Genomic DNA, 27,383 nt, shown 5'->3' with positions numbered 1-27,383 from the left:
GGGGTGCAGTTCTGGGAGTTATAGTGACCGTGAATCTTTTGGGAGGGGGAGCAGTTCCGGGAGTTATAGTGGCCGTCAATCTTTTGGGGGGGACAGTTCCGGGAGTTACAGTGACCGTGAATCTTTTGGGGGGGGGGGCAGTTCCGGGAGTTACATTGACCGTGAATGTTTTTTTGGGGGGGCAGCTCCGGGAGTTACAGTGACCGTGAATCTTTTGGGGGGGGGGGCAGTTCCGGGAGTTACATTGACCGTGAATGTTTTTTTGGGGGGGCAGTTCCGGGAGTTACAGTGACCGTGAATCTTTTGGGGGGGGGGGCAGTTCCGGGAGTTACATTGACCGTGAATGTTTTTTTGGGGGGGCAGCTCCGGGAGTTACAGTGACCGTGAATCTTTTGGGGGGGGCAGTTCCGTGAGTTACAGTAACCGTGAATTTTTTTTTGGGGGTGGGCAGTTCCGTGGATTATACTGACCGTGAATCTTTTTGGGGGGGGGCAGTTCCAGGAGTTATAGTGACCGTGAATCTTTTGGGGGGGGGCAGTTCCAGGAGTTATAGTGACCGTGAATCTTTTGGGGGGGGCAGTTCCAGGAGTTATAGTGACCGTGAATCTTTTGGGGGGGGGGCAGTTCCAGGAGTTATAGTGACCGTGAATCCTTGGGGGAGGGCTGTTCCGGGAGTTATAGTGATCGTGAATCTTAGGGGGGGGGGCAGTTCCAGGAGTTATAGTGACCGTGAATCTTTTGGGGGAGGGCAGTTCCATGAGTTCTAGTGACCGTGAATCTTTTTTGGGGGGGGCGGGGGCAGTTCCGTGAGTTACAGTGACCGTGAACCTTTTGGGGGGGCAGTTCCGCGAGTTATAGTGACCGTGAATCTTTTGGGGGGGGGTGCAGTTCCAGGAGTTAGAGACCGGGAATCTTTTGGGGGGGGCAGTTCCAGGAGTTACAGTGACCGTGAATCTTTTGGGGGGGCAGTTCTGGGAGTTATAGTGACCGTCAATCTTTTGGGGGGGGGGCAGTTCCGGGAGTTACAGTGGCCGTGAATCTTTTTGGGAGGGCAGTTCCGGGAGTTACAGTAACCGTGAATCTTTTGGGGGGGGGGGGGGTGGCAGTTCCAGGAGTTATAGTGACCGTGAATCTTTTGGGGGGGGGGCAGTTCCATGAGTTCTAGCGACCGTGAATCTTTTTTGGGGGGGGGGCAGTTCCGGGAGTTACAGTGACCGTGAATCTTTTGGGGGGGCGGGGGCAGTTCCGTGAGTTACAGTGACCGTGAATCTTTTTTTGGGGGAGCAGTTCCGCGAGTTATAGTGACCGTGAATCTTTGGGGGGGGGGGGCTGTTCCGTGAGTTACAGTGACCGTGAATCTTTTTTTTGGAGGGGGGGCAGTTCCGGGAGTTATAGCGACCGTGAATCTTTGTGGGGGTGTGCAGTTCTAGGAGTTATAGTGACCGTGAATCTTTTGGGGGGGGCAGTTCCGGGAATTACAGTGGCCGTGAATATTTTGGGGGGGGCAGTTCCGGGAGTTACAGTGACTGTGAATGTTTTTGGGGGGGGGGGTGCAGTTCTGGGAGTTATAGTGACCGTGAATCTTTTGGGGGTGGCGCAGTTCCGGGAGTTACAGTGACCGTGAATCTTTTGGGGGGGGGGGGCAGTTCCGGGAGTTATAGTGACCGTGAATCTTTTGGGGGGGCCAGTTCCGGGAGTTACAGTAACCATTAATTTTTTTTGTGGGGGGGGGGCAGTTCCGGGAGTTATAGTGACCGTGAATCTTTTTGGGGGGGGGGGGGGCAGTTCCAGGAGTTATACTGAACGTGAATCTTTGGGGGGGGAGCTGTTCCGGGAGTTATAGTGACCGTGAATCTTTTGGGGGGGGGCAGTTCCAGGAGTTATAGTGACCGTGAATCTTTTGGGGGGGGCAGTTCCAGGAGTTATAGTGACCGTGAATCTTTTGGGGGGGGTGCAGTTCCAGGAGTTATAGTGACCGTGAATCTTTTGGGGGGGGGCAGTTCCAGGAGTTATAGTGACCGTGAATCCTTGGGGGAGGGCTGTTCCGGGAGTTATAGTGATCGTGAATCTTAGGGGGGGGGCAGTTCCAGGAGTTATAGTGACCGTGAATCTTTTGGGGGAGGCAGTTCCATGAGTTCTAGTGACCGTGAATCTTTTTTGGGGGGGGCGGGGGCAGTTCCGTGAGTTACAGTGACCGTGAACCTTTTGGGGGGGCAGTTCCGCGAGTTATAGTGACCGTGAATCTTTTGGGGGGGGGTGCAGTTCCAGGAGTTAGAGACCGGGAATCTTTTGGGGGGGGCAGTTCCAGGAGTTACAGTGACCGTGAATCTTTTGGGGGGGCAGTTCTGGGAGTTATAGTGACCGTCAATCTTTTGGGGGGGGGGCAGTTCCGGGAGTTACAGTAACCGTGAATCTTTTGGGGGGGGGGGGTGGCAGTTCCAGGAGTTATAGTGACCGTGAATCTTTTGGGGGGGGGGCAGTTCCATGAGTTCTAGCGACCGTGAATCTTTTTTGGGGGGGGGCAGTTCCGGGAGTTATAGTGACCGTGAATCTTTTGGGGGGGCGGGGGCAGTTCCGTGAGTTACAGTGACCGTGAATCTTTTTTTGGGGGGGCAGTTCCGCGAGTTATAGTGACCGTGAATCTTTTTTTGCGGGGGCAGTTCCGCGAGTTATAGTGACCGTGAATCTTTGGGGGGGGGGCTGTTCCGGGAGTTATAGTGACCGTGAATCTTTTTTTTGGAGGGGGGGCAGTTCCGGGAGTTATAGTGACCGTGGATCTTTTGGGGGGGGGGCAGTTCCGGGAGTTATAGCGACCGTGAATCTTTGTGGGGGTGTGCAGTTCTAGGAGTTATAGTGACCGTGAATCTTTTGGGGGGGGCAGTTCCGGGAATTACAGTGGCCGTGAATATTTTGGGGGGGGCAGTTCCGGGAGTTACAGTGACTGTGAATGTTTTTGGGGGGGTGGTGCAGTTCTGGGAGTTAGAGTGACCGTGAATCTTTTGGGGGTGGCGCAGTTCCGGGAGTTACAGTGACCATGAATCTTTTTGGGGGGGGGGGGCAGTTCCGGGAGTTACAGTGACCGTGAATCTTTTGGGGGGGGGGGGCAGTTCCGGGAGTTATAGTGACCGTGAATCTTTTGGGGGGGCCAGTTCCGGGAGTTACAGTAACCATTAATTTTTTTTGTGGGGGGGGGCAGTTCCGGGAGTTATAGTGACCGTGAATCTTTTTGGGGGGGGGGGGGCAGTTCCAGGAGTTATACTGAACGTGAATCTTTGGGGGGGGGGCTGTTCCGGGAGTTATAGTGACCGTGAATCTTTGGGGGGGGGGGCGTTCCGGGAGTTACAGTGACCGTGAATCTTTTTTGTGGGGGGGGGCAGTTCCGGGAGTTATAGTGACCGTGAATCTTTTTGGGGGGGGGCGGCAGTTCCAGGAGTTATACTGAACGTGAATCTTTGGGGGGGGCTGGTCTGGGAGTTATAGTGACCGTGAATCTTTTGGGGTGGGGGCAGTTCCAGGAGTTACAGTGACCGTGAATCTTTTGGGGGGGGGGGCAGTTCCGGGACTTACAGTGACCGTGAATCTTTTGGGGGGGGGGCAATTCCGGGAGTTACAGTAACTGTGAATCTTTTGTTTGGGGGGGGGGGGGTGGGTAGTTCCAGGAGTTATAGTGACCGTGAATCTTTTGGGGGGGAGCCAGTTCCGGGAGTTACAGTAACCATTAATCTTTTTTTTGGGGGGGGCAGTTCCGGGAGTTATAGTGACCGTGAATCTTTTGGGGGGGGCAGTTCCGGGAGTTACAGTGACCGTGAATCTTTTTTGGGGGGGGGGGCAGTGCCGGGAGTTATAGTGACCGTGAATCTTTTGGGGGGGGCAGTTTTAGGAGTTACAGTGACCGTGAATCTTTTTTGGGGGGGGATGGGGGCAATTCCGGGAGTTACAGTGACCGCAAATCTTTTTTGGGGGGGGGGGCAGTTCCGGGAGTTATAGTGACCGTGAATCTGTTGGGGGGGGCCAGTTCCGGGACTTACAGTGACCGTGAATCTTTTTTGGGAGGGGGGCAGTTCCGGGAGTTACAGTGACCGTGAATCTTTGGGGGGGGGGGGGGTGGGCAGTTCCAGGAGTTATAGTGACTGTGAATCTTTTGGGGGGGGGGGGGCAGTTCCGGGAGTTACAGTGACCGTGAATCTTTTGGGGGGGCGGCAGTTCCGGGAGTTACAGTGACCGTGAATCCTTTGGGGGGGGCAATTCCGGGAGTTACAGTGACTGTGAATCTTTTTTTTGGGGGGGGGCAGGTCTGGGAGTTACAGTGACCGTAAATCTTTGGGGGGGGGGCAGTTCCAGGAGTTATAGTGACCGTGAGTCTTTGGAGGGGGGGGCTGTTCCGGCAGTTATAGTTCCCCGGAATCTTTGGGGGGGGCAGTTCCAGGAGTTATAGTGACCGTGAATCTTTTGGGGGGGCCAGCTCCGGGAGTTATAGTGACCGTGAATCTTTTGGGGGGGTGCAGTTCCAGGAGTTAGAGACCGGGAATCTTTTGGGGGGGGGGCAGTTCCAGGAGTTAAAGTGACCGTGAATCTTTTGGGGGGGGCAGTTCCGGGAGTTATAGTGACCGTCAATCTTTTGGGGGGGGGGGCAGTTCCGGGAGTTACAGTGACCGTGAATCTTTTTGGGAGGGCAGTTCCGGGAGTTACAGTAACCGTGAATCTTTTTGGGGGGGGGCAGTTCCAGGAGTTATAGTGACCGTGAATCTTTTGGGGGGGGCAGTTCCATGAGTTCTAGCGACCGTGAATCTTTTTTGGGGGGGGGCAGTTCCGGGAGTTATAGTGACCGTGAATCTTTTGGGGGGGCGGGGGCAGTTCCGTGAGTTACAGTGACCGTGAATCTTTTGGGGGGGGGGGGGCAGTTCCGCGAGTTATAGTGACCGTGAATCTTTGGGGGGGGGCTGTTCCGGGAGTTATAGTGACCGTGAATCTTTTTTTTGGAGGGGGGGGCAGTTCCGGGAGTTCTCGTGACCGTGAATCTTTTGGGGGGGGGCAGTTCCGGGAGTTATAGTGACCGTGAATCTTGGCGGGGTGGGCAGTTCCGGGAGTTAGTGACGGTGAATTTTTTTTGGGGGGGGGGGGGGGGGGAGTTAGTTCCAGGAGTTACAGTGACCGCGAATCTTTGGGGGGGGGCAGTTCCCGAAGTTACAGTGACCGTGAATCTTCTGGGGGGGGGGGGCAGTTCCAGGAGTTATAGTGACCGTGAATCTTTTTCGGGGGGGTCAGTTCCGGGAGTTATAGTGACCGTGAATCTTTTTTGTGGGGGGGGGGGGGTAGTTCCGGGAGTTATAGTGACCGTGAATCTTTTTTTTGGAGGGGGGGGGCAGTTCCGGGAGTTATAGTGACCGTGAATCTTTTGGGGGTGGGCAGTTCCGGGAGTTATAGCGACCGTGAATCTTTGTGGGGGTGTGCAGTTCTAGAAGTTATAGTGACCGTGAATCTTTTGGGGGGGGGGGCAGTTCCGGGAATTACAGTGGCCGTGAATCTTTTTTGGGGGGGCAGTTCCGGGAGTTACAGTGACCGTGAATGTTTTTTGGGGGGGGGTGGGTGCAGTTCCGGGAGTTATAGTGACCGTGAATCTTGGCGGGGTGGGCAGTTCCGGGAGTTATAGCGACCGTGAATCTTTGTGGGGGTGTGCAGTTCAAGGAGTTCTAGTGACCGTGAATCTTTTGGGGGGGGGGCAGTTCCTGGAATTACAGTGGCCGTGAATCTTTTTGGGGGGGCAGTTCCGGGAGTTAGTGACTGTGAATGTTTTTGGGGTGAGGGGGTGCAGTTCTGGGAGTTATAGTGACCGTGAATCTTTTGGGGGGGGGGGCAGTTCCGGGAGTTTTAGTGGCCGTCAATCTTTTGGGGGGGACAGTTCCGGGAGTTACAGTGACCGTGAATCTTTTGGGGGGGGGCAGTTCCGGGAGTTACATTGACCGTGAATGTTTTTTTGGGGGGGCAGCTCCGGGAGTTACAGTGACCGTGAATCTTTTGGGGGGGGCAGTTCCGGGAGTTATAGTGACCGTGAATCTTTTTGGGGGGTCAGTTCCGTGAGTTACAGTAACCGTGAATTTTTTTTTGGGGGTGGGCAGTTCCGTGGATTATACTGACCGTGAATCTTTTTGGGGGGGGGCAGTTCCAGGAGTTATAGTGACCGTGAATCTTTTGGGGGGGGGGCAGTTCCAGGAGTTATAGTGACCGTGAATCTTTTGGGGGGGGCAGTTCCAGGAGTTATAGTGACCGTGAATCTTTTGGGGGGGGGCAGTTCCAGGAGTTATAGTGACCGTGAATCCTTGGGGGAGGGCTGTTCCGGGAGTTATAGTGATCGTGAATCTTAGGGGGGGGGGGCAGTTCCAGGAGTTATAGTGACCGTGAATCTTTTGGGGGAGGCAGTTCCATGAGTTCTAGTGACCGTGAATCTTTTTGGGGGGGGGGGCTGTTCCGGGAGTTATAGTGACCGTGAATCTTTGGAAGGGCAGTTCCAGGAGTTACAGTGACCGTGAACCTTTTGGGGGGGCAGTTCCGCGAGTTATAGTGACCGTGAATCTTTTTGGGGGGGGGGGCTGTTCCGGGAGTTATAGTGACCGTGAATCTTTGGAAGGGCAGTTCCAGGAGTTACAGTGACCGTGAATCTTTTGGGGGGGCCAGTTCCGGGAGTTAGTGACGGTGAATTTTTTTGGGGGGGGGGAGTTAGTTCCAGGAGTTACAGTGACCGTGATTCTTTTGGGGGGGGGGGGGCAGTTCCGGAAGTTACAGTGACCGTGAATCTTCTGGGGGGGGGGCAGTTCCAGGAGTTATAGTGACCGTGAATCTTATTTTTTGGGGGGGGGGGCAGTTCCGGGAGTTCCAGTGACCGTGAATGTTTGGGGGGGGGGGGGCAGTTCCATGAGTTATAGTGACCGTGAATCTTTTTTGGGGGGGGGCAGTTCCGGGAGTTACAGTGGCCGTGAATCTTTTGGGGGGGGGCAGTTCCAGGAGTTACAGTGACCGTGAATCCTTTGGGGGGAGGGCAATTCCGGGAGTTACAGTGACCGTGAATCTTTTTGGGGGGGGGGGCAGTTCCGGGAATTATAGTGACCGTGAATCTTTGGGGGGGGGCAGTTCCAGGAGTTATAGTGACCATGAATCTTTTGGGGGGGCCAGTTCCGGGAGTTACAGTAACCATTAATTTTTTTTGTGGGGGGGGGCAGTTCCGGGAGTTATAGTGACCGTGAATCTTTTTTTGGGGGGGGGGGCAGTTCCAGGAGTTATACTGAACGTGAATCTTTGGGGGGGGGGGGGCTGTTCCAGGAGTTATAGTGACCGTGAATCTTTTGGGGGAGGGCCAGTTCCGGGAGTTAGTGACCGTGAATATTTTGGGGGGGGGGCAGTTCCAGGAGTTACAGTGACCGTGTATCTTTTGGGGGGGGGGGCAGTTCCGGGAGTTACAGTGACCGTGAATCTTTTGGGGGGGGCAATTCCGGCAGTTACATTAACCGTGAATCTTTTCTTTGGGGGGGGGGGGCAGTTCCGGGAGTTACAGTGACTGTGAATCTTTGGCGGGGAGGATGGGTAGTTCCGGGAGTTATAGTGACCATGAATCTTTTGGGGGGGGGGGGTCAGTTCCGGGAGTTACAGTGACCGTGAATCTTTTGGGGGGGGGGCAGTTCCAGGAGTTATAGTGACCGTGAATCTTTTGGGGGGGGTCAGTTCCGGGAGTTACAGTGACCGTGAATCTTTGACGGGGGGGATGGGTAGTTCTGGGAGTTATAGTGACCATGAATCTTTTGGGGGGGGGGGGGTCAGTTCCGGGAGTTACAGTGACCGTGAATCTTTTGGGGGGGGGGGGGCAGTTCCAGGAGTTATAGTGACCGTGAATCTTTGGGGGCGGGGGGGGGCTGTTCCGGGAGTTATAGTTCCCGTGAATCTTTGGGGGGGGGGGCAGTTCCAGGAGTTACAGTGACCGTGAATCTTTGGGGGGGGAAGCTGCTCCGGGAGTTATAGTTCCCGTGAATATTTGGGGGGGGGCAGCTCCAGGAGTTACAGTGACCGCGAGTCTTTTTTTGGGGGGGGGCAGTTCCGGGAGTTACAGTGACCGTGAATCTTTGGTGGGGGGGGGGCCAGTTCCAGGAGTTATAGTGACCGTGAATCTTTTTTTGGGGGGGGGGGGGCAGTTCCGGGAGTTACAGTGACCGTGAATCTTTTTTTTGGGGGGGGAGCAATTCCGGGAGTTATAGTGACCGTGAATCTTTGGGAGGGGGGGGGCTGTTCCGGGAGTTATAGTTCCCGTGAGTCTTTGGGGGGGGGGGCAGTTCCACGAATTAGTGACCGTGAATCTTTTGGGGGTTGCAGTTCCGGGAGTTACAGTGACCGTGAATCTTTTGGGGGGGGCGGGGGCAGTTCCGTGAGTTACAGTGACCGTGAATCTTTTGGGGGGGGGGCAGTTCCGGGAGTTATAGTGACCGTGAATCTTTGGGGGGGGGGGGCAGTTCCGGGAGTTATAGTGACCGTGAATCTTTGGGGGGGGGGGGCAGTTCCAGGAGTTACAGTGACCGTGAATCTTTTGGGGGGGCCAGTTCCGGGAGTTAGTGACGGTGAATTTTTTGGGGGGGGGGGGGGGGAGTTAGTTCCAGGAGTTACAGTGACCGCGAATCTTTGGGGGGGGGGCAGTTCCCGAAGTTACAGTGACCGTGAATCTTCTGGGGGGGGGGGCAGTTCCAGGAGTTATAGTGACCGTGAATCTTTTTTGTGGGGGGGGGGTAGTTCCGGGAGTTATAGTGACCGTGAATCTTTTTTTTGGAGGGGGGGGGCAGTTCCGGGAGTTATAGTGACCGTGAATCTTTTGGGGGGGGGGGCAGTTCCGGGAGTTATAGCGACCGTGAATCTTTGTGGGGGGGGGCAGTTCTAGAAGTTATAGTGACCGTGAATCTTTTGGGGGGGGGGGCAGTTCCGGGAATTACAGTGGCCGTGAATCTTTTTTGGGGGGGCAGTTCCGGGAGTTACAGTGGCCGTGAATCTTTTTTGGGGGGGGGTGGGTGCAGTTCCGGGAGTTATAGCGACCGTGAATCTTTGTGGGGGGGGGGCAGTTCCTGGAATTACAGAGGCCGTGAATCTTTTTGGGGGGGCAGTTCCGGGAGTTATAACGACCGTGAATCTTTGTGGGGGTGTGCAGTTCTAGGAGTTCTAGTGACCGTGAATCTTTTGGGGGGGGGGCAGTTCCTGGAATTACAGTGGCCGTGAATCTTTTTGGGGGGGCAGTTCCGGGAGTTAGTGACTGTGAATGTTTTTGGGGGGAGGGGGTGCAGTTCTGGGAGTTATAGTGACCGTGAATCTTTTGGGGGGGGGGGGGCAGTTCCGGGAGTTATAGTGGCCGTCAATCTTTTGGGGGGGACAGTTCCGGGAGTTACAGTGACCGTGAATCTTTTGGGGGGGGCAGTTCCAGGAGTTATAGTGACCGTGAATCTTTTGGGGGGGGCAGTTCCAGGAGTTATAGTGGCCGTCAATCTTTTGGGGGGGACAGTTCCGGGAGTTACAGTGACCGTGAATCTTTTGGGGGGGGCAGTTCCGGGAGTTATAGTGACCGTCAATCTTAGGGGGGGGGGCAGTTCCATGAGTTCTAGTGACCGTGAATCTTTTGGGGTGGGGGGGCCAGTTCCGGGAGTTAGTGACGGTGAATTTTTTTTTGGGGGGGAGTTAGTTCCAGGAGTTACAGTGACCGTGATTCTTTTGGGGGGGGGGGGGCAGTTCCGGAAGTTACAGTGACCGTGAATCTTCTGGGGGGGGGGGCAGTTCCAGGAGTTATAGTGACCGTGAATCTTTTTTGGGGGGGGCAGTTCCGGGAGTTACAGTGGCCGTGAATCTTTTGGGGGGGGGGCAGTTCCAGGAGTTACAGTGACCGTGAATCCTTTGGGGGGAGGGCAATTCCGGGAGTTACAGTGACCGTGAATCTTTTTTGGGGGGGGGGCAGTTCCGGGAATTATAGTGACCGTGAATCTTTGGGGGGGGGCAGTTCCAGGAGTTATAGGGACCATGAATCTTTTGGGGGGGCCAGTTCCGGGAGTTACAGTAACCATTAATTTTTTTTGTGGGGGGGGGGCAGTTCCGGGAGTTATAGTGACCGTGAATCTTTTTTTGGGGGGGGGGGCAGTTCCAGGAGTTATACTGAACGTGAATCTTTGGGGGGGGGGGCTGTTCCAGGAGTTATAGTGACCGTGAATCTTTTGGGGGAGGGCCAGTTCCGGGAGTTAGTGACCGTGAATATTTTGGGGGGGGGGCAGTTCCAGGAGTTACAGTGACCGTGTATCTTTTGGGGGGGGGGGGCAGTTCCGGGAGTTACAGTGACCGTGAATCTTTTGGGGGGGGCAATTCCGGCAGTTACAGTAACCGTGAATCTTTTCTTTGGGGGGGGGGGCAGTTCCGGGAGTTACAGTGACTGTGAATCTTTGGCGGGGGGGATGGGTAGTTCCGGGAGTTATAGTGACCGTGAATCTTTTGGGGGGGGTCAGTTCCGGGAGTTACAGTGACCGTGAATCTTTGACGGGGGGGATGGGTAGTTCTGGGAGTTATAGTGACCATGAATCTTTTGGGGCGGGGGGGTCAGTTCCGGGAGTTACAGTGACCGTGAATCTTTTGGGGGGGGGGTCAGTTCCAGGAGTTATAGTGACCGTGAATCTTTGGGGGCGGGGGGGCTGTTCCGGGAGTTATAGTTCCCGTGAATCTTTGGGGGGGGGGGGCAGTTCCAGGAGTTACAGTGACCGTGAATCTTTGGGGGGGGAAGCTGCTCCGGGAGTTATAGTTCCCGTGAATATTTGGGGGGGGCAGCTCCAGGAGTTACAGTGACCGCGAGTCTTTTTTTGGGGGGGGGCAGTTCCGGGAGTTACAGTGACCGTGAATCTTTGGTGGGGGGGGCCAGTTCCAGGAGTTATAGTGACCGTGAATCTTTTTTTTGGGGGGGGGGGGGGCAGTTCCGGGAGTTACAGTGGCCGTGAATCTTTTGGGGGGGGGGGGCAGTTCCAGGAGTTACAGTGACCGTGAATCCTTTGGGGGGGGGGGGGCAATTCCGGGAGTTACAGTGACCGTGAATCTTCTTTTTGGGGGGGGAGCAATTCCGGGAGTTATAGTGACCGTCAATCTTAGGGGGGGGGGGCAGTTCCATGAGTTCTAGTGACCGTGAATCTTTTGGGGTGGGGGGGCCAGTTCCGGGAGTTAGTGACGGTGAATTTTTTTTTGGGGGGGAGTTAGTTCCAGGAGTTACAGTGACCGTGATTCTTTTGGGGGGGGGGGGGCAGTTCCGGAAGTTACAGTGACCGTGAATCTTCTGGGGGGGGGGGCAGTTCCAGGAGTTATAGTGACCGTGAATCTTTTTTGGGGGGGGCAGTTCCGGGAGTTACAGTGGCCGTGAATCTTTTGGGGGGGGGGCAGTTCCAGGAGTTACAGTGACCGTGAATCCTTTGGGGGGAGGGCAATTCCGGGAGTTACAGTGACCGTGAATCTTTTTTGGGGGGGGGGCAGTTCCGGGAATTATAGTGACCGTGAATCTTTGGGGGGGGGCAGTTCCAGGAGTTATAGGGACCATGAATCTTTTGGGGGGGCCAGTTCCGGGAGTTACAGTAACCATTAATTTTTTTTGTGGGGGGGGGGCAGTTCCGGGAGTTATAGTGACCGTGAATCTTTTTTTGGGGGGGGGGGCAGTTCCAGGAGTTATACTGAACGTGAATCTTTGGGGGGGGGGGCTGTTCCAGGAGTTATAGTGACCGTGAATCTTTTGGGGGAGGGCCAGTTCCGGGAGTTAGTGACCGTGAATATTTTGGGGGGGGGGCAGTTCCAGGAGTTACAGTGACCGTGTATCTTTTGGGGGGGGGGGGCAGTTCCGGGAGTTACAGTGACCGTGAATCTTTTGGGGGGGGCAATTCCGGCAGTTACAGTAACCGTGAATCTTTTCTTTGGGGGGGGGGGGCAGTTCCGGGAGTTACAGTGACTGTGAATCTTTGGCGGGGGGGATGGGTAGTTCCGGGAGTTATAGTGACCGTGAATCTTTTGGGGGGGGTCAGTTCCGGGAGTTACAGTGACCGTGAATCTTTGACGGGGGGGATGGGTAGTTCTGGGAGTTATAGTGACCATGAATCTTTTGGGGCGGGGGGGGTCAGTTCCGGGAGTTACAGTGACCGTGAATCTTTTGGGGGGGGGGTCAGTTCCAGGAGTTATAGTGACCGTGAATCTTTGGGGGCGGGGGGGCTGTTCCGGGAGTTATAGTTCCCGTGAATCTTTGGGGGGGGGGGGGGCAGTTCCAGGAGTTACAGTGACCGTGAATCTTTGGGGGGGAAGCTGCTCCGGGAGTTATAGTTCCCGTGAATATTTGGGGGGGGCAGCTCCAGGAGTTACAGTGACCGCGAGTCTTTTTTTGGGGGGGGGCAGTTCCGGGAGTTACAGTGACCGTGAATCTTTGGTGGGGGGGGCCAGTTCCAGGAGTTATAGTGACCGTGAATCTTTTTTTGGGGGGGGGGGGGGGGCAGTTCCGGGAGTTACAGTGGCCGTGAATCTTTTGGGGGGGGGGGCAGTTCCAGGAGTTACAGTGACCGTGAATCCTTTGGGGGGGGGGGGGGCAATTCCGGGAGTTACAGTGACCGTGAATCTTCTTTTTGGGGGGGGAGCAATTCCGGGAGTTATAGTGACCGTGAATCTTTGGGAGGGGGGGGCTGTTCCGGGAGTTATAGTTCCCGTGAGTCTTTGGGGGGGGCAGTTCCAGGAGTTATAGTGACCGTGAATCATTTGGGGGGGGGGGGGCAGTTACGGGAGTTACAGTGACCGCGAATCTTTTTTTGGGGGGGGGGGCAGTTCCGGGAGGTACAGTGACCGTGAATCTTTTGGGGGGGGCAGTTCCGGGAGTTATGGTGACCGTGAATCTTTTGGGGGGGGGCAGTTCCAGTAGTTATAGTGACCGTGAATCTTTTGGGAGGGGGCAGTTCCGGGAGTTACAGTGACCGTGAATCTTTGGGGGGGGCAGTTCCGGGAGTTATAGTGACTGTGAATCTTTTGGGGGGGGCAGTTCCGGGAGTTACAGTGACTGTGAATCTTTTGCGGGGGGGCAGTTCCGGGAGTTACAGTGACCGTGAATCTTTTTTGGGGGGGGGGGGGGGGGAGTTCCGTGAGTTATAGTGACCGTGAATCTTTTGGGGGGGGGGGGGCAGTTCCGGGAGTTAGTGACCGTGAATCTTTTGGGGGGGGGGGCAGTTCCGGGAGTTACAGTGACCGTGAATCTGTTGGGGGGGGCCAGTTCCGGGAGTTACAGTGACCGTGAATCTTTTTTTGGGAGGGAGTCAGTTCCGGGAGTTACAGTGACCGTGAATCTTTGGGGGGGGTGGGGGCAGTTCCGGGAGTTACAGTGACCGTGAATCTTTTGGGGGGGCCATTTCCGGGAGTTATAGTGACCGTGAATCATTTGGGTGGGGGGGCAGTTACGGGAGTTATAGTGACCGTGAATCTTTTGGGGTGGGGGGGTAGTTCCAGGAGTTATAGTGACCGTGAATCTTTTGGGGGGGAGCCAGTTCCGGGAGTTACAGTAACCATTAATCTTTTTTGGGGGGGGGCAGTTCCGGGAGTTATAGTGACCGTGAATCTTTTGGGGGGGGGCAGTTCCGGGAGTTACAGTGACCGTGAATCTGTTGGGGGGGGGCCAGTTCCGGGAGTTACAGTGACCGTGAATCTTTTTTGGGAGGGGGGCAGTTCCGGGAGTTACAGTGACCGTGAATCTTTGGGGGGGGGGGTGGGCAGTTCCAGGAGTTATAGTGACTGTGAATCTTTTGGGGTGGGGCAGTTCCGGGAGTTACAGTGACTGTGAATCTTTTTTTTGGGGGGGGGCAGTTCTGGGAGTTATAGTTCCCCGGAATCTTTGGGGGGGGGGCAGTTCCAGGAGTTATAGTGACCGTGAATCTTTTGGGGGGGGGGGCCAGCTCCGGGAGTTCTTGTGACCGTGAATCTTTTGGGGGGGGTGCAGTTCCAGGAGTTAGAGACCGGGAATCTTTTGGGGGGGCAGTTCCAGGAGTTACAGTGACCGTGAATCTTTTGGGGGGGGGGCAGTTCCGGGAGTTATAGTGACCGTGAATCTTTTTTTGGGGGGGGGGGGGCAGTGCCGTGAGTTATAGTGGCCGTGAATCTTTTTGGGGGGGGGCAGTTTTAGGAGTTACAGTGACCGTGAATCTTTTGGGGGGGGGATGGGGGCAATTCCGGGAGTTACAGTGACCGCGAATCTTTTTGGGGGGGGGCAGTTCCGGGAGTTATAGTGACCGTGAATCTGTTGGGGGGGGGGCCAGTTCCGGGAGTTATAGTGACCGTGAATCTTTGGGGGCGGGGGGGCTGTTCCGGGAGTTATAGTTCCCGTGAATCTTTGGGGGGGGGGGGGGCAGTTCCAGGAGTTACAGTGACCGTGAATCTTTGGGGGGGGAAGCTGCTCCGGGAGTTATACTTCCCGTGAATATTTGGGGGGGGCAGCTCCAGGAGTTACAGTGACCGCGAGTCTTTTTTGGGGGGGGGGCAGTTCCGGGAGTTACAGTGACCGTGAATCTTTGGTGGGGGGGGGCCAGTTCCAGGAGTTATAGTGACCGTGAATCTTTTTTTGGGGGGGGGGGGGGCAGTTCCGGGAGTTACAGTGGCCGTGAATCTTTTGGGGGGGGGGGCAGTTCCAGGAGTTACAGTGACCGTGAATCCTTTGGGGGGGGGGGGCAATTCCGGGAGTTACAGTGACCGTGCATCTTCTTTTTGCGGGGGGAGCAATTCCGGGAGTTATAGTGACCGTGAATCTTTGGGAGGGGGGGGCTGTTCCGGGAGTTATAGTTCCCGTGAGTCTTTGGGGGGGGCAGTTCCAGGAGTTATAGTGACCGTGAATCATTTGGGGGGGGGGGCAGTTATGGGAGTTACAGTGACCGCGAATCTTTTTTTGGGGGGGGGGCAGTTCCGGGAGGTACAGTGACCGTGAATCTTTTGGGGGGGGCAGTTCCGGGAGTTATGGTGACCGTGAATCTTTTGGGGGGGGGCAGTTCCAGTAGTTATAGTGACCGTGAATCTTTTGGGAGGGGGCAGTTCCGGGAGTTACAGTGACCGTGAATCTTTGGGGGGGGCAGTTCCGGGAGTTATAGTGACCGTGAATCTTTTGGGGGGGGGGGGCAGTTCCGGGAGTTAGTGACCGTGAATCTTTAGGGGGGGCAGTTCCAGGGGTTATAGTGACAGTGAACCTTTTGGGGGGGGGGCAGTTCCGGGAGTTAGTGACCGTGAATCTTTTTGGGGGGGCAGTTCCAGGAGTTCCAGTGACCGTGAATCTTTTGGGGGGGGGGGGTCAGTTCCGGGAGTTACAGTGACCGTGAATCTTTTGGGGGGGCGCAGTTCCGGGAGTTACAGTAACCGTGAATCTTTGGCGGGGGGGGGGGGTAGTTCCAGGAGTTACAGTGACCGTGAATCTTTTGGGAGGGGGGGGCAGTTCCATGAGTTACAGTGACCGTGAATCTTTTGGGGGGGGGGGGCAGTTCCGGGAGTTACAGTGACCGTGAATCTTTTTTTTTGGGGGGGGGGGGCAGTGCCGTGAGTTATAGTGGCCGTGAATCTTTTTGGGGGGGGGCAGTTTTAGGAGTTACAGTGACCGTGAATCTTTTGGGGGGGGGGATGGGGGCAATTCCGGGAGTTACAGTGACCGCGAATCTTTTTGGGGGGGGGCAGTTCCGGGAGTTATAGTGACCGTGAATCTGTTGGGGGGGGGGCCAGTTCCGGGAGTTACAGTGACCGTGAATCTTTTTTGGGAGGGGGGCAGTTCCGGGAGTTACAGTGACCGTGAATCTTTGGGGGGGGGGGGTGGGCAGTTCCATGAGTTATAGTGACTGTGAATCTTTTGCGGGGGGGCAGTTCCGGGAGTTACAGTGACCGTGAATCTTTTTTGGGGGGGGGGGGGGAGTTCCGTGAGTTATAGTGACCGTGAATCTTTTGGGGGGGGGGGGGAGCAGTTCCGGGAGTTACAGTGACCGTGAATCTGTTGGGGGGGGCCAGTTCCGGGAGTTACAGTGACCGTGAATCTTTTTTTGGGAGGGAGTCAGTTCCGGGAGTTACAGTGACCGTGAATCTTTGGGGGGGGTGGGGGCAGTTCCGGGAGTTACAGTGACCGTGAATCTTTTGGGGGGGGCGGCAGTTCCGGGAGTTACAGTGACCGTAAATCTTTGGGGGGGGCCAGTTCCGGGAGTTATAGTGACTGTGAATCATTTGGGTGGGGGGGCAGTTACGGGAGTTATAGTGACCGTGAATCTTTTGGGGTGGGGGGGTAGTTCCAGGAGTTATAGTGACCGTGAATCTTTTGGGGGGGAGCCAGTTCCGGGAGTTACAGTAACCATTAATCTTTTTTGGGGGGGGCAGTTCCGGGAGTTATAGTGACCGTGAATCTTTTGGGGGGGGGCAGTTCCAGGAGTTACAGTGACCGTGAATCTGTTGGGGGGGGGGGCCAGTTCCGGGAGTTACAGTGACCGTGAATCTTTTTTGGGAGGGGGGCAGTTCCGGGAGTTACAGTGACCGTGAATCTTTGGGGGGGGGGTGGGCAGTTCCAGGAGTTATAGTGACTGTGAATCTTTTGGGGTGGGGCAGTTCCGGGAGTTACAGTGACTGTGAATCTTTTTTTTGGGGGGGGGCAGTTCTGGGAGTTACAGTGACCGTAAATATTTGGGGGGGGGGCAGTTCCAGGAGTTATAGTGACCGTGAATCTTTGGGGGGAGGGGCTGTTCCGGGAGTTATAGTTCCCCGGAATCTTTGGGGGGGGGGCAGTTCCAGGAGTTATAGTGACCGTGAATCTTTTGGGGGGGGGGCCAGCTCCGGGAGTTCTTGTGACCGTGAATCTTTTGGGGGGGGTGCAGTTCCAGGAGTTAGAGACCGGGAATCTTTTGGGGGGGCAGTTCCAGGAGTTACAGTGACCGTGAATCTTTTGGGGGGGGGCAGTTCCGGGAGTTATAGTGACCGTCAATCTTTTGGGGGGGGGCAGTTCCGGGAGTTACAGTGACTGTGAATCTTTTGCGGGGGGGCAGTTCCGGGAGTTACAGTGACCGTGAATCTTTTTTTTGGGGGGGAGTTCCGTGAGTTATAGTGACCGTGAATCTTTTGGGGGGGGGGGGGGGCAGTTCCGGGAGTTAGTGACCGTGAATCTTTAGGGGGGGCAGTTCCAGGGGTTATAGTGACAGTGAACCTTTTGGGGGGGGGCAGTTCCGGGAGTTAGTGACCGTGAATCTTTTTGGGGGGGCAGTTCCAGGAGTTCCAGTGACCGTGAATCTTTTGGGGGGGGGGGGTCAGTTCCGGGAGTTACAGTGACCGTGAATCTTTTGGGGGGGCGCAGTTCCGGGAGTTACAGTAACCGTGAATCTTTGGCGGGGGGGGGGGGTAGTTCCAGGAGTTATAGTGACCGTGAATCTTTTGGGAGGGGGGGGCAGTTCCATGAGTTACAGTGACCGTGAATCTTTTGGGGGGGGGGGCAGTTCCGGGAGTTACAGTGACCGTGAATCTTTTTTTTTGGGGGGGGGGGCAGTGCCGTGAGTTATAGTGGCCGTGAATCTTTTTTGGGGGGGGCAGTTTTAGGAGTTACAGTGACCGCGAATCTTTTTGGGGGGGGGCAGTTCCGGGAGTTATAGTGACCGTGAATCTGTTGGGGGGGGCCAGTTCCGGGAGTTACAGTGACCGTGAATCTTTTTTGGGAGGGGGGCAGTTCCGGGAGTTACAGTGACAGTGAATCTTTGGGGGGGGGTGGGGGGGTGGGCAGTTCCATGAGTTATAGTGACTGTGAATCTTTTGGGGTGGGGCAGTTCCGGGAGTTACAGTGACCGTGAATCTTTTGGGGGGGCGGCAGTTCCGGGAGTTACAGTGACCGTGAATCCTTTGGGGGGGGGCAGTTCTGGGAGTTACAGTGACCGTAATTCTTTGGGGGGGGGGGGCAGTTCCAGGAGTTATAGTGACCGTGAATCTTTGGGGGGGGGGCTGTTCCGGGAGTTATAGTTCCCCGGAATCTTTGGGGGGGGGCAGTTCCAGGAGTTATAGTGACCGTGAATCTTTTTGGGGGGGGCCAGCTCCGGGAGTTATGGGTACCGTGAATCTTTTGGGGGGGGTGCAGTTCCAGGAGTTAGAGACCGGGAATCTTTTGGGGGGGGCAGTTCCAGGAGTTACAGTGACCGTGAATCTTTTGGGGGGGGCAGTTCCGGGAGTTACAGTGACTGTGAATCTTTTGCGGGGGGCAGTTCCGGGAGTTACAGTGACCGTGAATCTTTTTTGGGGGGGGGCAGTTCCGTGAGTTATAGTGACCGTGAATCTTTTTGGGGGGGGGGGGGCAGTTCCGGGAGTTAGTGACCGTGAATCTTTAGGGGGGGGGGGGCAGTTCCGGGAGTTAGTGACCGTGAATCTTTTGGGGGGGGGCAGTTCCAGGAGTTCCAGTGACCGTGAATCTTTTGGGGGGGGGGGTCAGTTCCGGGAGTTACAGTGACCGTGAATCTTTTGGGGGGGCGCAGTTCCGGGAGTTACAGTGACCGTGAATCTTTGGCGGGGGGGGGGGGGGGTAGTTCCAGGAGTTATAGTGACCGTGAATCTTTTGGGAGGGGGGGGGCAGTTCCATGAGTTACAGTGACCGTGAATCTTCTGGGAGGGGGTGCAGTTCCGGGAGTTACCATGAACGTGAATCTTTTTGGGGGGGGGGGGGCAGTTCCGTGAGTTACAGTGACCGCGAATATTTTTTTGGGGGGGGGCAATTCCGGGAGTTACAGTGACCGTGAATCTTTTTTGTGGAGGGGGGGCAGTTCCGTGAGTTACAGTGACCGTGAATCTTTTGTGGGGGGGCAGATCCAGGAGTTACAGTGACCGTGAATCTTTTGGGAGGGGGGGCAGTTCCGGGAGTTACAGTGACCGTGAATCTTTTTTTGGGGGGGGGGCAGTTCCGGGTGTTACAGTGACCGTGAATCTTTTGGGGGGGGGCGGCAGTTCCGGGAGTTACAGTGACCGTGAATCCTTTGGGGGGGGGGGGCAATTCCGGGAGTTACAGTGACCGTGAATCTTTTTTTGGGGGGGGCAGTTCCGGGAGTTACAGTGACCGTGAATCTTTTGGGGGGGGGTGGGGGCAATTCCGGGAGTTACAGTGACCGTGAATCGTTTTGGGGGGGGGTGGCAGTTCCGGGAGTTACAGTGACCGTGAATCTTTTGGGGGGGGTCAATTCCGGGAGTTACAGTGACCGTGAATCTTTTTTTTTTGGGTGGTGGGGCAGTTCCGGGAGTTACAGTGACCGTGAATCTTTTGGGGGGGGTCAATTCCGGGAGTTACAGTGACCGTGAATCTTTTTTTTTTGGGTGGTGGGGCAGTTCCGGGAGTTACAGTGACCGTGAATCTTTGGGGGGTGGGCAGTTCCGGGAGTTACAGTGACCGTGAATGTTTTGTTTCACTGATGCCCATTTTTAGCAAATGTTGTTTGATCGCAGAATGACATCTAATGTTGGACACAGTTATTAGTTTTGCAAGCACAATGGAAGAAGGGACATTCTGTTTGATCCGCCAGTCTTCAGTCCAGCCGACATACTGAGCTTCACACTGGCACTAAAACCCATGTGTGAATGAGATTGTGTCAGAGGACACAGCAGAATACAGATAGATCGGAGAGTTGGTCAGAGAAATGGCAGATGGAGTTCAACCTGGATAAATGCGAGGTGATGTATTTTGGAAGATCAAATTCAGGTGTGAATTATACAGTAAATGGCAGAACCCTTAGTAACATTAACATGGAGGGATCTGGGCGTTCAGGTCCATAGTTCCATGAAAGTGGCAATGCAGATGGATAAGGTGGTCAAGAATGCAGATAGCATGCTTGCCTTCATTGGCCAGGCCATTGAGTACAAGAGTTGGCAGGTCACAGTACAGTTGTATAATAGTTTAATTAGGCCACATTTGGAATATTGCGTGCAGGTCGGCCGCCCCACTACCAGAAGGATGCGGGTACATTGGAGAGAGTGGAAAGAAGGTTGACCAGGATGGTGCCTGATCTGGAGGGCATTAGCTATGAGGAGAGGATGAATTAACTCAGATTGCCAGTCAGGCTAGCGGTGTGGCACATTTGCGTCTACTGGAAGCTACAGGGCCCCGTTCTTTATAGGCAGAAGAACATGTACACACATTGTGCCTGTTTTAACAAAACAAAACTAAGTGATAGGCAACGCTGGTTCATTCCATACAGCAAAACATTGGCCAGTGACAAGCTGTCCAATTTAAATTTCAAACAATGCTTGCCAGTGTTATGGACCAGGGTTTAGAGAACCCCAAAGTGTATCATGGAGTTCACCTGACCCACATCTTTTAATAGATTGAGGTATGGGGAGCACACGGCCCACTCTACAGGTGTGGGACAGCAGAAATGGAAAAGTATTTTTTAAAGCAAAGCAATGTTTATTCTATGAACTCAAGTTAACCTTTTTAAAACACAGTGAACATCTTAGCAACCATCAATTCAGATACAACCCCCAAAGAATACAACACTAAGTAAACATTTAAGCTTTTCTTTTAACATCCATAAGACTTAAAAAACCTTCAAAATAGAAAGACATCAGGCTTAATTTCATTACTGATAATATTTATAATTCTGAATTCACCAAATGATCAAGAGCTAGATTTTTGATGGCAGAGAGACCAGCAGTACACCTGCTTGGTCTGGCTTCAGCTCCAACACTGAAAACGAAACTAAAAACACACTCTGCAGCCTGCTCAAAAACGAAAGTAAAAAGCTGACAGACATCCCAGCTCCACCCACTCTCTGACATCACTGCAGTAGTAAACACCCATTTCTTAAAGGTACTCTCACTCCAGATATTTATATACATACCTGTAATGACCTCCAATTGGCATTATTGGTTGGCCAATTGGAGTATGAGCTCCCTCAATGATAGCTCATTGAGGGGGCCAATATAAGCACCTGTGTAGGCTTTGTGAGGCAGTCTTAAGTTGACAGGAATGCTAGCAGCACTGTTTGGAGCTGCTCTTGGATATCACATTCGTCATAGTTATTGTAAATAAATACTGGCGTAGTGACGGAACCCCTGCCTCCTGTGGATTATTACAGTGGCGACGAGGTAAACAAAGAACCTTGCGGAGACCAGCTGCCACACTCTGAGGCTAAGCCTTGCTATTTCAAAAATGCCATTTTTTGGGAAGTTAGATGCATTCGGCCCGACTATAATGTGTTACTTCTTCCAGGCCAATGAGATAACGGAGGACGGAAGGAAACGGGTTATCCTGCTGTCGGCGTACGGACCCTCAGCCTTCGCCATTATACGTAGTCTAACTTATCCCGATACGCTGGACACGCTACCCTTCCAAGAATTAAAGAAATTGGTGGAAGAGCATTATGACCCAAAACCACCCCTCATTTTGCGTAGGTACAGATTCTACACAACGAAGCGGGAAGACAGAGAGTCAGTCACAAATTTCTTGACCCACCTGAGAAGGCTGGTGGAAAAATGTGAGTTCGGCCCGACGCTAAATGAAATGCTTCGGGACCGGTTAGTGTGTGGCATAAATGACCTCCCAATACAGAAGCGCCTGTTGGCGGAAACGCAGCTCGACTGCAGGCGGGCGTTCCAGCTCGCACTGTCCCTCGAAAAGGCAGCAAGTGGGGCGCAGGAACTACAGGGCACGCCAATGGAGGTAGATACCTGGGAGAGGGACTACCACAATGGGTCCAGCTACCAGATAGCCGCCCTCAGGAAAAGCCTGAGGAATAGAGGGCCAAAGGAAAACCCCATAACTGCCCCCAAGTCTGTTAGGACTAACTGGAGACAGAGGGAACTACCGGCTGAGGCTCCCCCAACAGAGAATGACCGTTTCTGGCACCAGACAGAGTGGGGTAACAGCGACAGAAACCCTAGAAGATGGCAAAAGAGGAATAGCAGGTGGGGACGCACAACCTAGACGCCCCATCCTCCTCCGAAGGGGAACAATTATATAATATTGCGACAAAAAAGCAGAACCTATTAAGATTACCCCACGGGTGAACGGTTGGCCGACAATAATGGAAACAGACACGGGTGCGGCCGTATCAGTAATGGGAGTGGCAGCATTTTAAAAAATCAAAGATGGACTCCAGCCACTAACCCTAACAAAAACATCGACAAAACTTAAAACCTACACAGGGGAACCCCTGGAAGTTCTAGGCACGACTCATGTACCCGTGGAATATGACAAACAATTGCTCAGATTACCATTGACGATAGTAGAGGGCTCCGGACCGAACTTAATAGGATGGAACTGGCTGAAAGACCTAAAATTAGATTGGATGAAAATTTCCCAGAGTGGAAGCGGGCCGTTGAGTGGAGTACTCCAAAAATACCCGGAGGTCTTCCAAGAAGGTTTGGGGGAAATTATAGGCGCCAAAGCAACTTTGCACGTGGACCCAGAAGCCCTTCCGAAATGTTGTAAGGCCAGGCCGGTACCTTTTGCATTCAGGAAGAAAGTAGATGTGGAAATAGAAAGGTTACGGCGCGACGGCATTATCAGACCAGTACAGTTCTCGGAATGGGCAGCGCCGATGGTACCAATTTTGAAGCCAGGCGGCTCGATACGTCTCTGTGGAGATTTCAAACAGACGGTAAACAAATACGCACTGCTGGACAAATACCCGATCCCGAAAATAGACGACCTATATGCCAAATTGGCAGATGGGCTTTTGTTCACGAAACTGGACATGAGCCACGCCTACCTGCAGTTAAAACTGGACAAGGACTCCCAGAGGTTCGCTACAATCAACACCCTGAAGGGACTTTTTTGTTATACTAGGCTACCCTTCGGAGTGTCATCAGCCTGCGCGATATTCCAGCGCACGATGGAAAATATTCTGCAGGGACTACCACAGGTGGCGATTTATTTGGACGATATCTTAATCACAGGTGGGATAAACAGGGAACACTTAAGGAACCTGGAGGAAGTGCTCAGGCGTTTCGCAAAGGCAGGCGTACGGCTGAAAAGAGAAAAATGCTTTTTTCTGGCCCCACAAGTAACGTACCTGGGATATAAAGTAGACGAGTCAGGCTTACACCCATTGGAAGACAGAGTAAGGGCAGTAAAAGAAGCCCCATCTCCCACCACGGTCCAGGAGCTACGATCATTTCTCGGGTTGGTAACCTATTATGGCAAATCTATTGAAAATAGGACGTCCGTCCTAGAACCCCCTCCACCAGCTACTAAAAAAGGGACAAGAATGGAAATGGTCCGCCCGCCAAAACCGAGCATTTGGGGACATTAAGGAACAGCTGTCATCCGAAAATGTCCCAGAGCATTATGACCCAAGGAAGGAGTTGGTGGTCACGTGTGATGCATCACCTTTACAGGGTAGGAGCCGTCTTAGCCCATAGAGGAAGGAATGGGGAAGAATGGCCAATAGCCTATGCTTCGAGGACCTTGGCGATGGCTGAGAGAAAGTACGCCCAAATCGAGAAGGACGGACTGGCGGTGATATTTGCAGTAAAAAAATTTCACCAGTATCTGTACGGGCGGAAATTCACCATGGTGACGGACCATAAGCCGTTATTAGGGTTATTAAAAGAAGACAAGCCAATACCCCCGATTGCATCAACTAGAATCCAAATCTGGGCGTTGCTACTGGCGGCGTATAGATACGTTCTGGAGCACAGACCGGGAACGCGAGTAGCAAATGCAGATGCTTTGGGCAGACCTCCCCGCTGCTAATACCGAAAGTAGAGGAGACAGTAATGACTCTAAATTTTTTGGACACCCTACCAGTGGACGCACAACATATTTGGTTGTGGATGCAAAAAGACCCAGTTTTAGCCAAGATGAAGCATTTACTGCTAACAGGGGAACTGGAGAGACCAGTGGAGCCCCAGATGCACCCATACTGGAACAGAAGGGACCAAATAACCGTAGAAGACGGTATCCTATTATGGGGAGCCCGGGTAATAGTCCCAGCTCAGGGCCGTCGGGCAATCTTAACCGAGTTACATCACGGACACCCAGGGGTGTCTAAAATGAAGATGCTAGCTCGAAGCTACGTTTGGTGGCCAGGATTGGACACAGACATAGCAGCCTTGGTACATCGGTGCCAGGAGTGCCAACAGGGGCAAAGAGTGCCACCAGCTGCGCCATTGCACCCGTGGGAATGGCCAGGCAGACCGTGGACCCGCCTGCATATTGACCACGCCGGCCCTTTCATGGGCTCAATGTTTTTGGTGATAGTGGACGCCCACTCCAAATGGTTGGATGTCCACCGGGTAAACGCGGCAAGCACAGCATCGACAATTGAAAAGCTCAGGGCCTCGTTTGCAACACATGGACTTCCGGAGGTATTGGTGTCAGACACCGGAACGGCATTCACAAGTGGGGAATTTGGAAAATTCCGAAAGAGAAACGGAGTCCGCCACATCAAAACGGCCTCTTACCATCCAGCGTCCAACGGCCTGGCAGAGAGAGCGGTCCAGACACTAAAAGCGGGACTCAAGAAGCAGCCGGCAGCGTCAATGGACACAAAGCTCTCCCGCTGGCTGTTTGTTTACCGGACCACACCGCATTCCACAACGGGCATACCGCCAGCTGAACTCTTAATGGGAAGGCGGCTGCGAACGAGGCTGAGTCTCCTTTTCCCAAATTTAACGGGGAAAGTGGAGAAACAACAGGAAGTCCAACGCAGGGGGCATGATAATAGTTGGCAGCAGAGACATTTCCAGGTGGGGGCACCGGTTTGGGTCAAGAATTATGGGAATGGACCAACGTGGGTCAAAGGCACGGTAGAGTCCCAAACAGGGCCCATATCCTATGAAGTTTCGATAGGAGGTAAGGTGCTGAAGAAACACCTAGACCAAATAAGGGCAGCAGAACCACAGCTGGAGGCAGGCGAAGCAGGACTGCCTCAAGCTGGGATAGCTCAGAGGGAAAAGATACCCACACCCCAGCCCCGAGCAATTTCTCCAGACCCCGTCATCCAGTCGCCAGAGTCGGAGATGGACAGACTTTATGGCACCCGAGAGATTGGAGATATTCTGTTTGATTGGTTGCCTGGTGGCCAATGGATTATCCAGGGACTGTATTCTGCTCAGCAACAGACAGCGATTAGGTCCTGCCAGGTGGGATTTTTCAGATGACCGGGCAGAAAACTCCTAGATGCTGAGAGGAGAGGCTGTGTGTTGCTCTCTCGCCCAAATGTTTCCTGCACTCTGTGCCTCAGTCTGCAGACCCAAGACCCTGTTGAGTCTACAGTGAAAAACATTACAAACTGAAAGCAAAGACGTCCAACTGGGGGCCTGGACTGAAAGAACCTAACTGGAAGCTGTCCATCTGAAACAGAGTATTTTATCCTTTTACTTTTAGTAATTATTGGGCAGCCAAAGACCAAAACAGACTTTGGGTGTTTAATTTTTTATTTATTTAAAGAGCCCAGTTCTTTCCCCCCCCCCCCCAATTAAGGGGCAATTTCGCATGGGCAATCCACCTACTCTGCACATCTTTCGGTTTCATAGAATTTTATCACAGAATTTACAGTGCAGAAGGAGGTCATTCGGCCCATCGAGTCTGCACCGGCTCTTGGAAAGAGCACCCTACCTAAGGTCCACACCTCCACCCTATCCCCATAACCCAGCAACCCCACCCAACACTAAGGGCAATTTGGCATGGCCAATCCACCTAACCCGCACATCTTTGGACTGTGGGAGGAAACCGGAGCACCCGGAGGAAACCCACGCAGACACGGGGAGAACGTGCAGACTCCGCACAGACAGTGACCCAAGCCAGGAATCGAACCAAGGACCCTGGAGCTGTGAAGCAATTGTGCTAACCACTGTGCTACCGTGCTGCCCTCGTTGTGGATTGTGGGGGTGAGACTCACACAGACACAGGGAGAAGGTGCAACTCCTCACGGACACGGACCCGGGATCGAACCGGAGACCCTCGGCACTGCGCCGCCCTGGGCATTTTTAAAAATGAAGAGTTAATGTTAACTGTGCTGTGACTCCGGGTGAAGTGGAGCTGGAATTGACCGCGCACTAGCCCAGGTATAGTAACAAGAGTGACATGACTTTCTGAGCCAATCAGAAATATTTGGGAGGTTTCCCCCTATGGACAGACGTAATGTGTCATTTCTACTCATTTATCATGCTTTAAGCAAAACTTAACGATATGAATCCTGTAATGGACGACAAACATGACACGCATCACATACAGGAACTCTCGTGTTCAGATGCAAAAACTGGCCCCAAAATACAACAGACCTCATGAAATATATTGGCAGTGCCTATCCCCAAAGTGTTTCAAACACTATTGAATCCACTTACCATGCATTTGTAATGTGCTGCAACCTTTTTAGCATTTGACGTGTGGAGTTTTCCTCTGGTTTCATTTTCTTCATCTCCAGCATGACAGAAGCCACACTTTGGCCCTGTAATTGTGGGGCTGCTGCAATGAGGAGACCGCTCCCTCTACAATGGTTAATGTAGACACAAAATCAAAACAAAGGCAAGAGTTATCTACAACATCCCAAAGGCAGCAAAACGTTCATTTACAGAATCACAGAATCGTTTCAACGTAGAAAGACGCCATTTAGCCCATTGCGTCAGGATCGGGTAGCCACACAAACAATTCAGCAAGTATCATTCTTCTAACTTCACCCGTAACCCTGAAAATACTTCCTTTTCAGATAATAAGTCTAATTTTCTCTTGAACGCTTCGACTGAATGTGCCTCCACCACACTCTGTCAGTATTTTCCAGACCCTAACCACTCCCTGTGTGAATGTGCCTCCTCCACACTCTCAAACAGTATATTTCAGAACCTAACCACTCGCTGTGAAAAAGTCTTTACTTCTGTCACTTTGGCTTCTTTTACAATTGTCATGTGAGAGTACCTTTAAGAAATGGGTGTTTAAGAAAGGAACCTTTAAGAAATGGGTGTTTATCAGTGATGTCAGAGTGTGGGTGCAGCTGGGCTGTCTGTCGGCTTTTTACTTTCGTTTTAGGCTGTTTGCTGCAGGGTGTTTTATAGTTTCGTTTTCAGAGCTGGATAGCTGCAGTCACAGCCAGAAGGGGTATTAGTCTTTCTCTCTGTAATCTAAAGACTGTAAATCAATCCTTTGGTGATTTAAAACTAATAACTGCTCTCAGTAGTGACTTTAATCTGATGTGCTTCGGTTTAAAGGTATTTTCTAAGTATTTTCTATGGATGTTAAAAGGACAGCTGAAGGATTACTTAGTGTCGTATTCTTTGGGGGTTGTATTTGAGTTAATGGTTGGTAAGATATTCACCATGTTTTAAAAAGGTTAGCTTGAGTTCATAGAATAAACATTGTTTTGCTTTAAAAAATACTTTTCCATTTCTGCTGTACCACACCTGTAGAGTGGGCCGTG

The 27,383-nt window shown here is 53.2% G+C and overlaps 1 protein-coding gene across 1 annotated transcript in view; it reads right to left on the bottom strand.

Moving 5' to 3' along the window:
• Nucleotides 1-27,383, bottom strand: part of phf6 (PHD finger protein 6) — a 136,310-nt gene that overhangs the window by 43,118 nt on the left and 65,809 nt on the right. Inside the window, 1 exon segment of the mRNA XM_072506006.1 lies at nucleotides 26,317-26,460. Within this exon segment, the coding sequence (XP_072362107.1) occupies nucleotides 26,317-26,460 (144 nt within the window).

This window comes from Scyliorhinus torazame, chromosome 5 (genome assembly GCF_047496885.1).
Source record: "Scyliorhinus torazame isolate Kashiwa2021f chromosome 5, sScyTor2.1, whole genome shotgun sequence".
Classification (NCBI taxonomy): Eukaryota; Metazoa; Chordata; class Chondrichthyes; order Carcharhiniformes; family Scyliorhinidae; genus Scyliorhinus; species Scyliorhinus torazame.
This window is presented reverse-complemented; position numbering and strand designations above follow the sequence as displayed.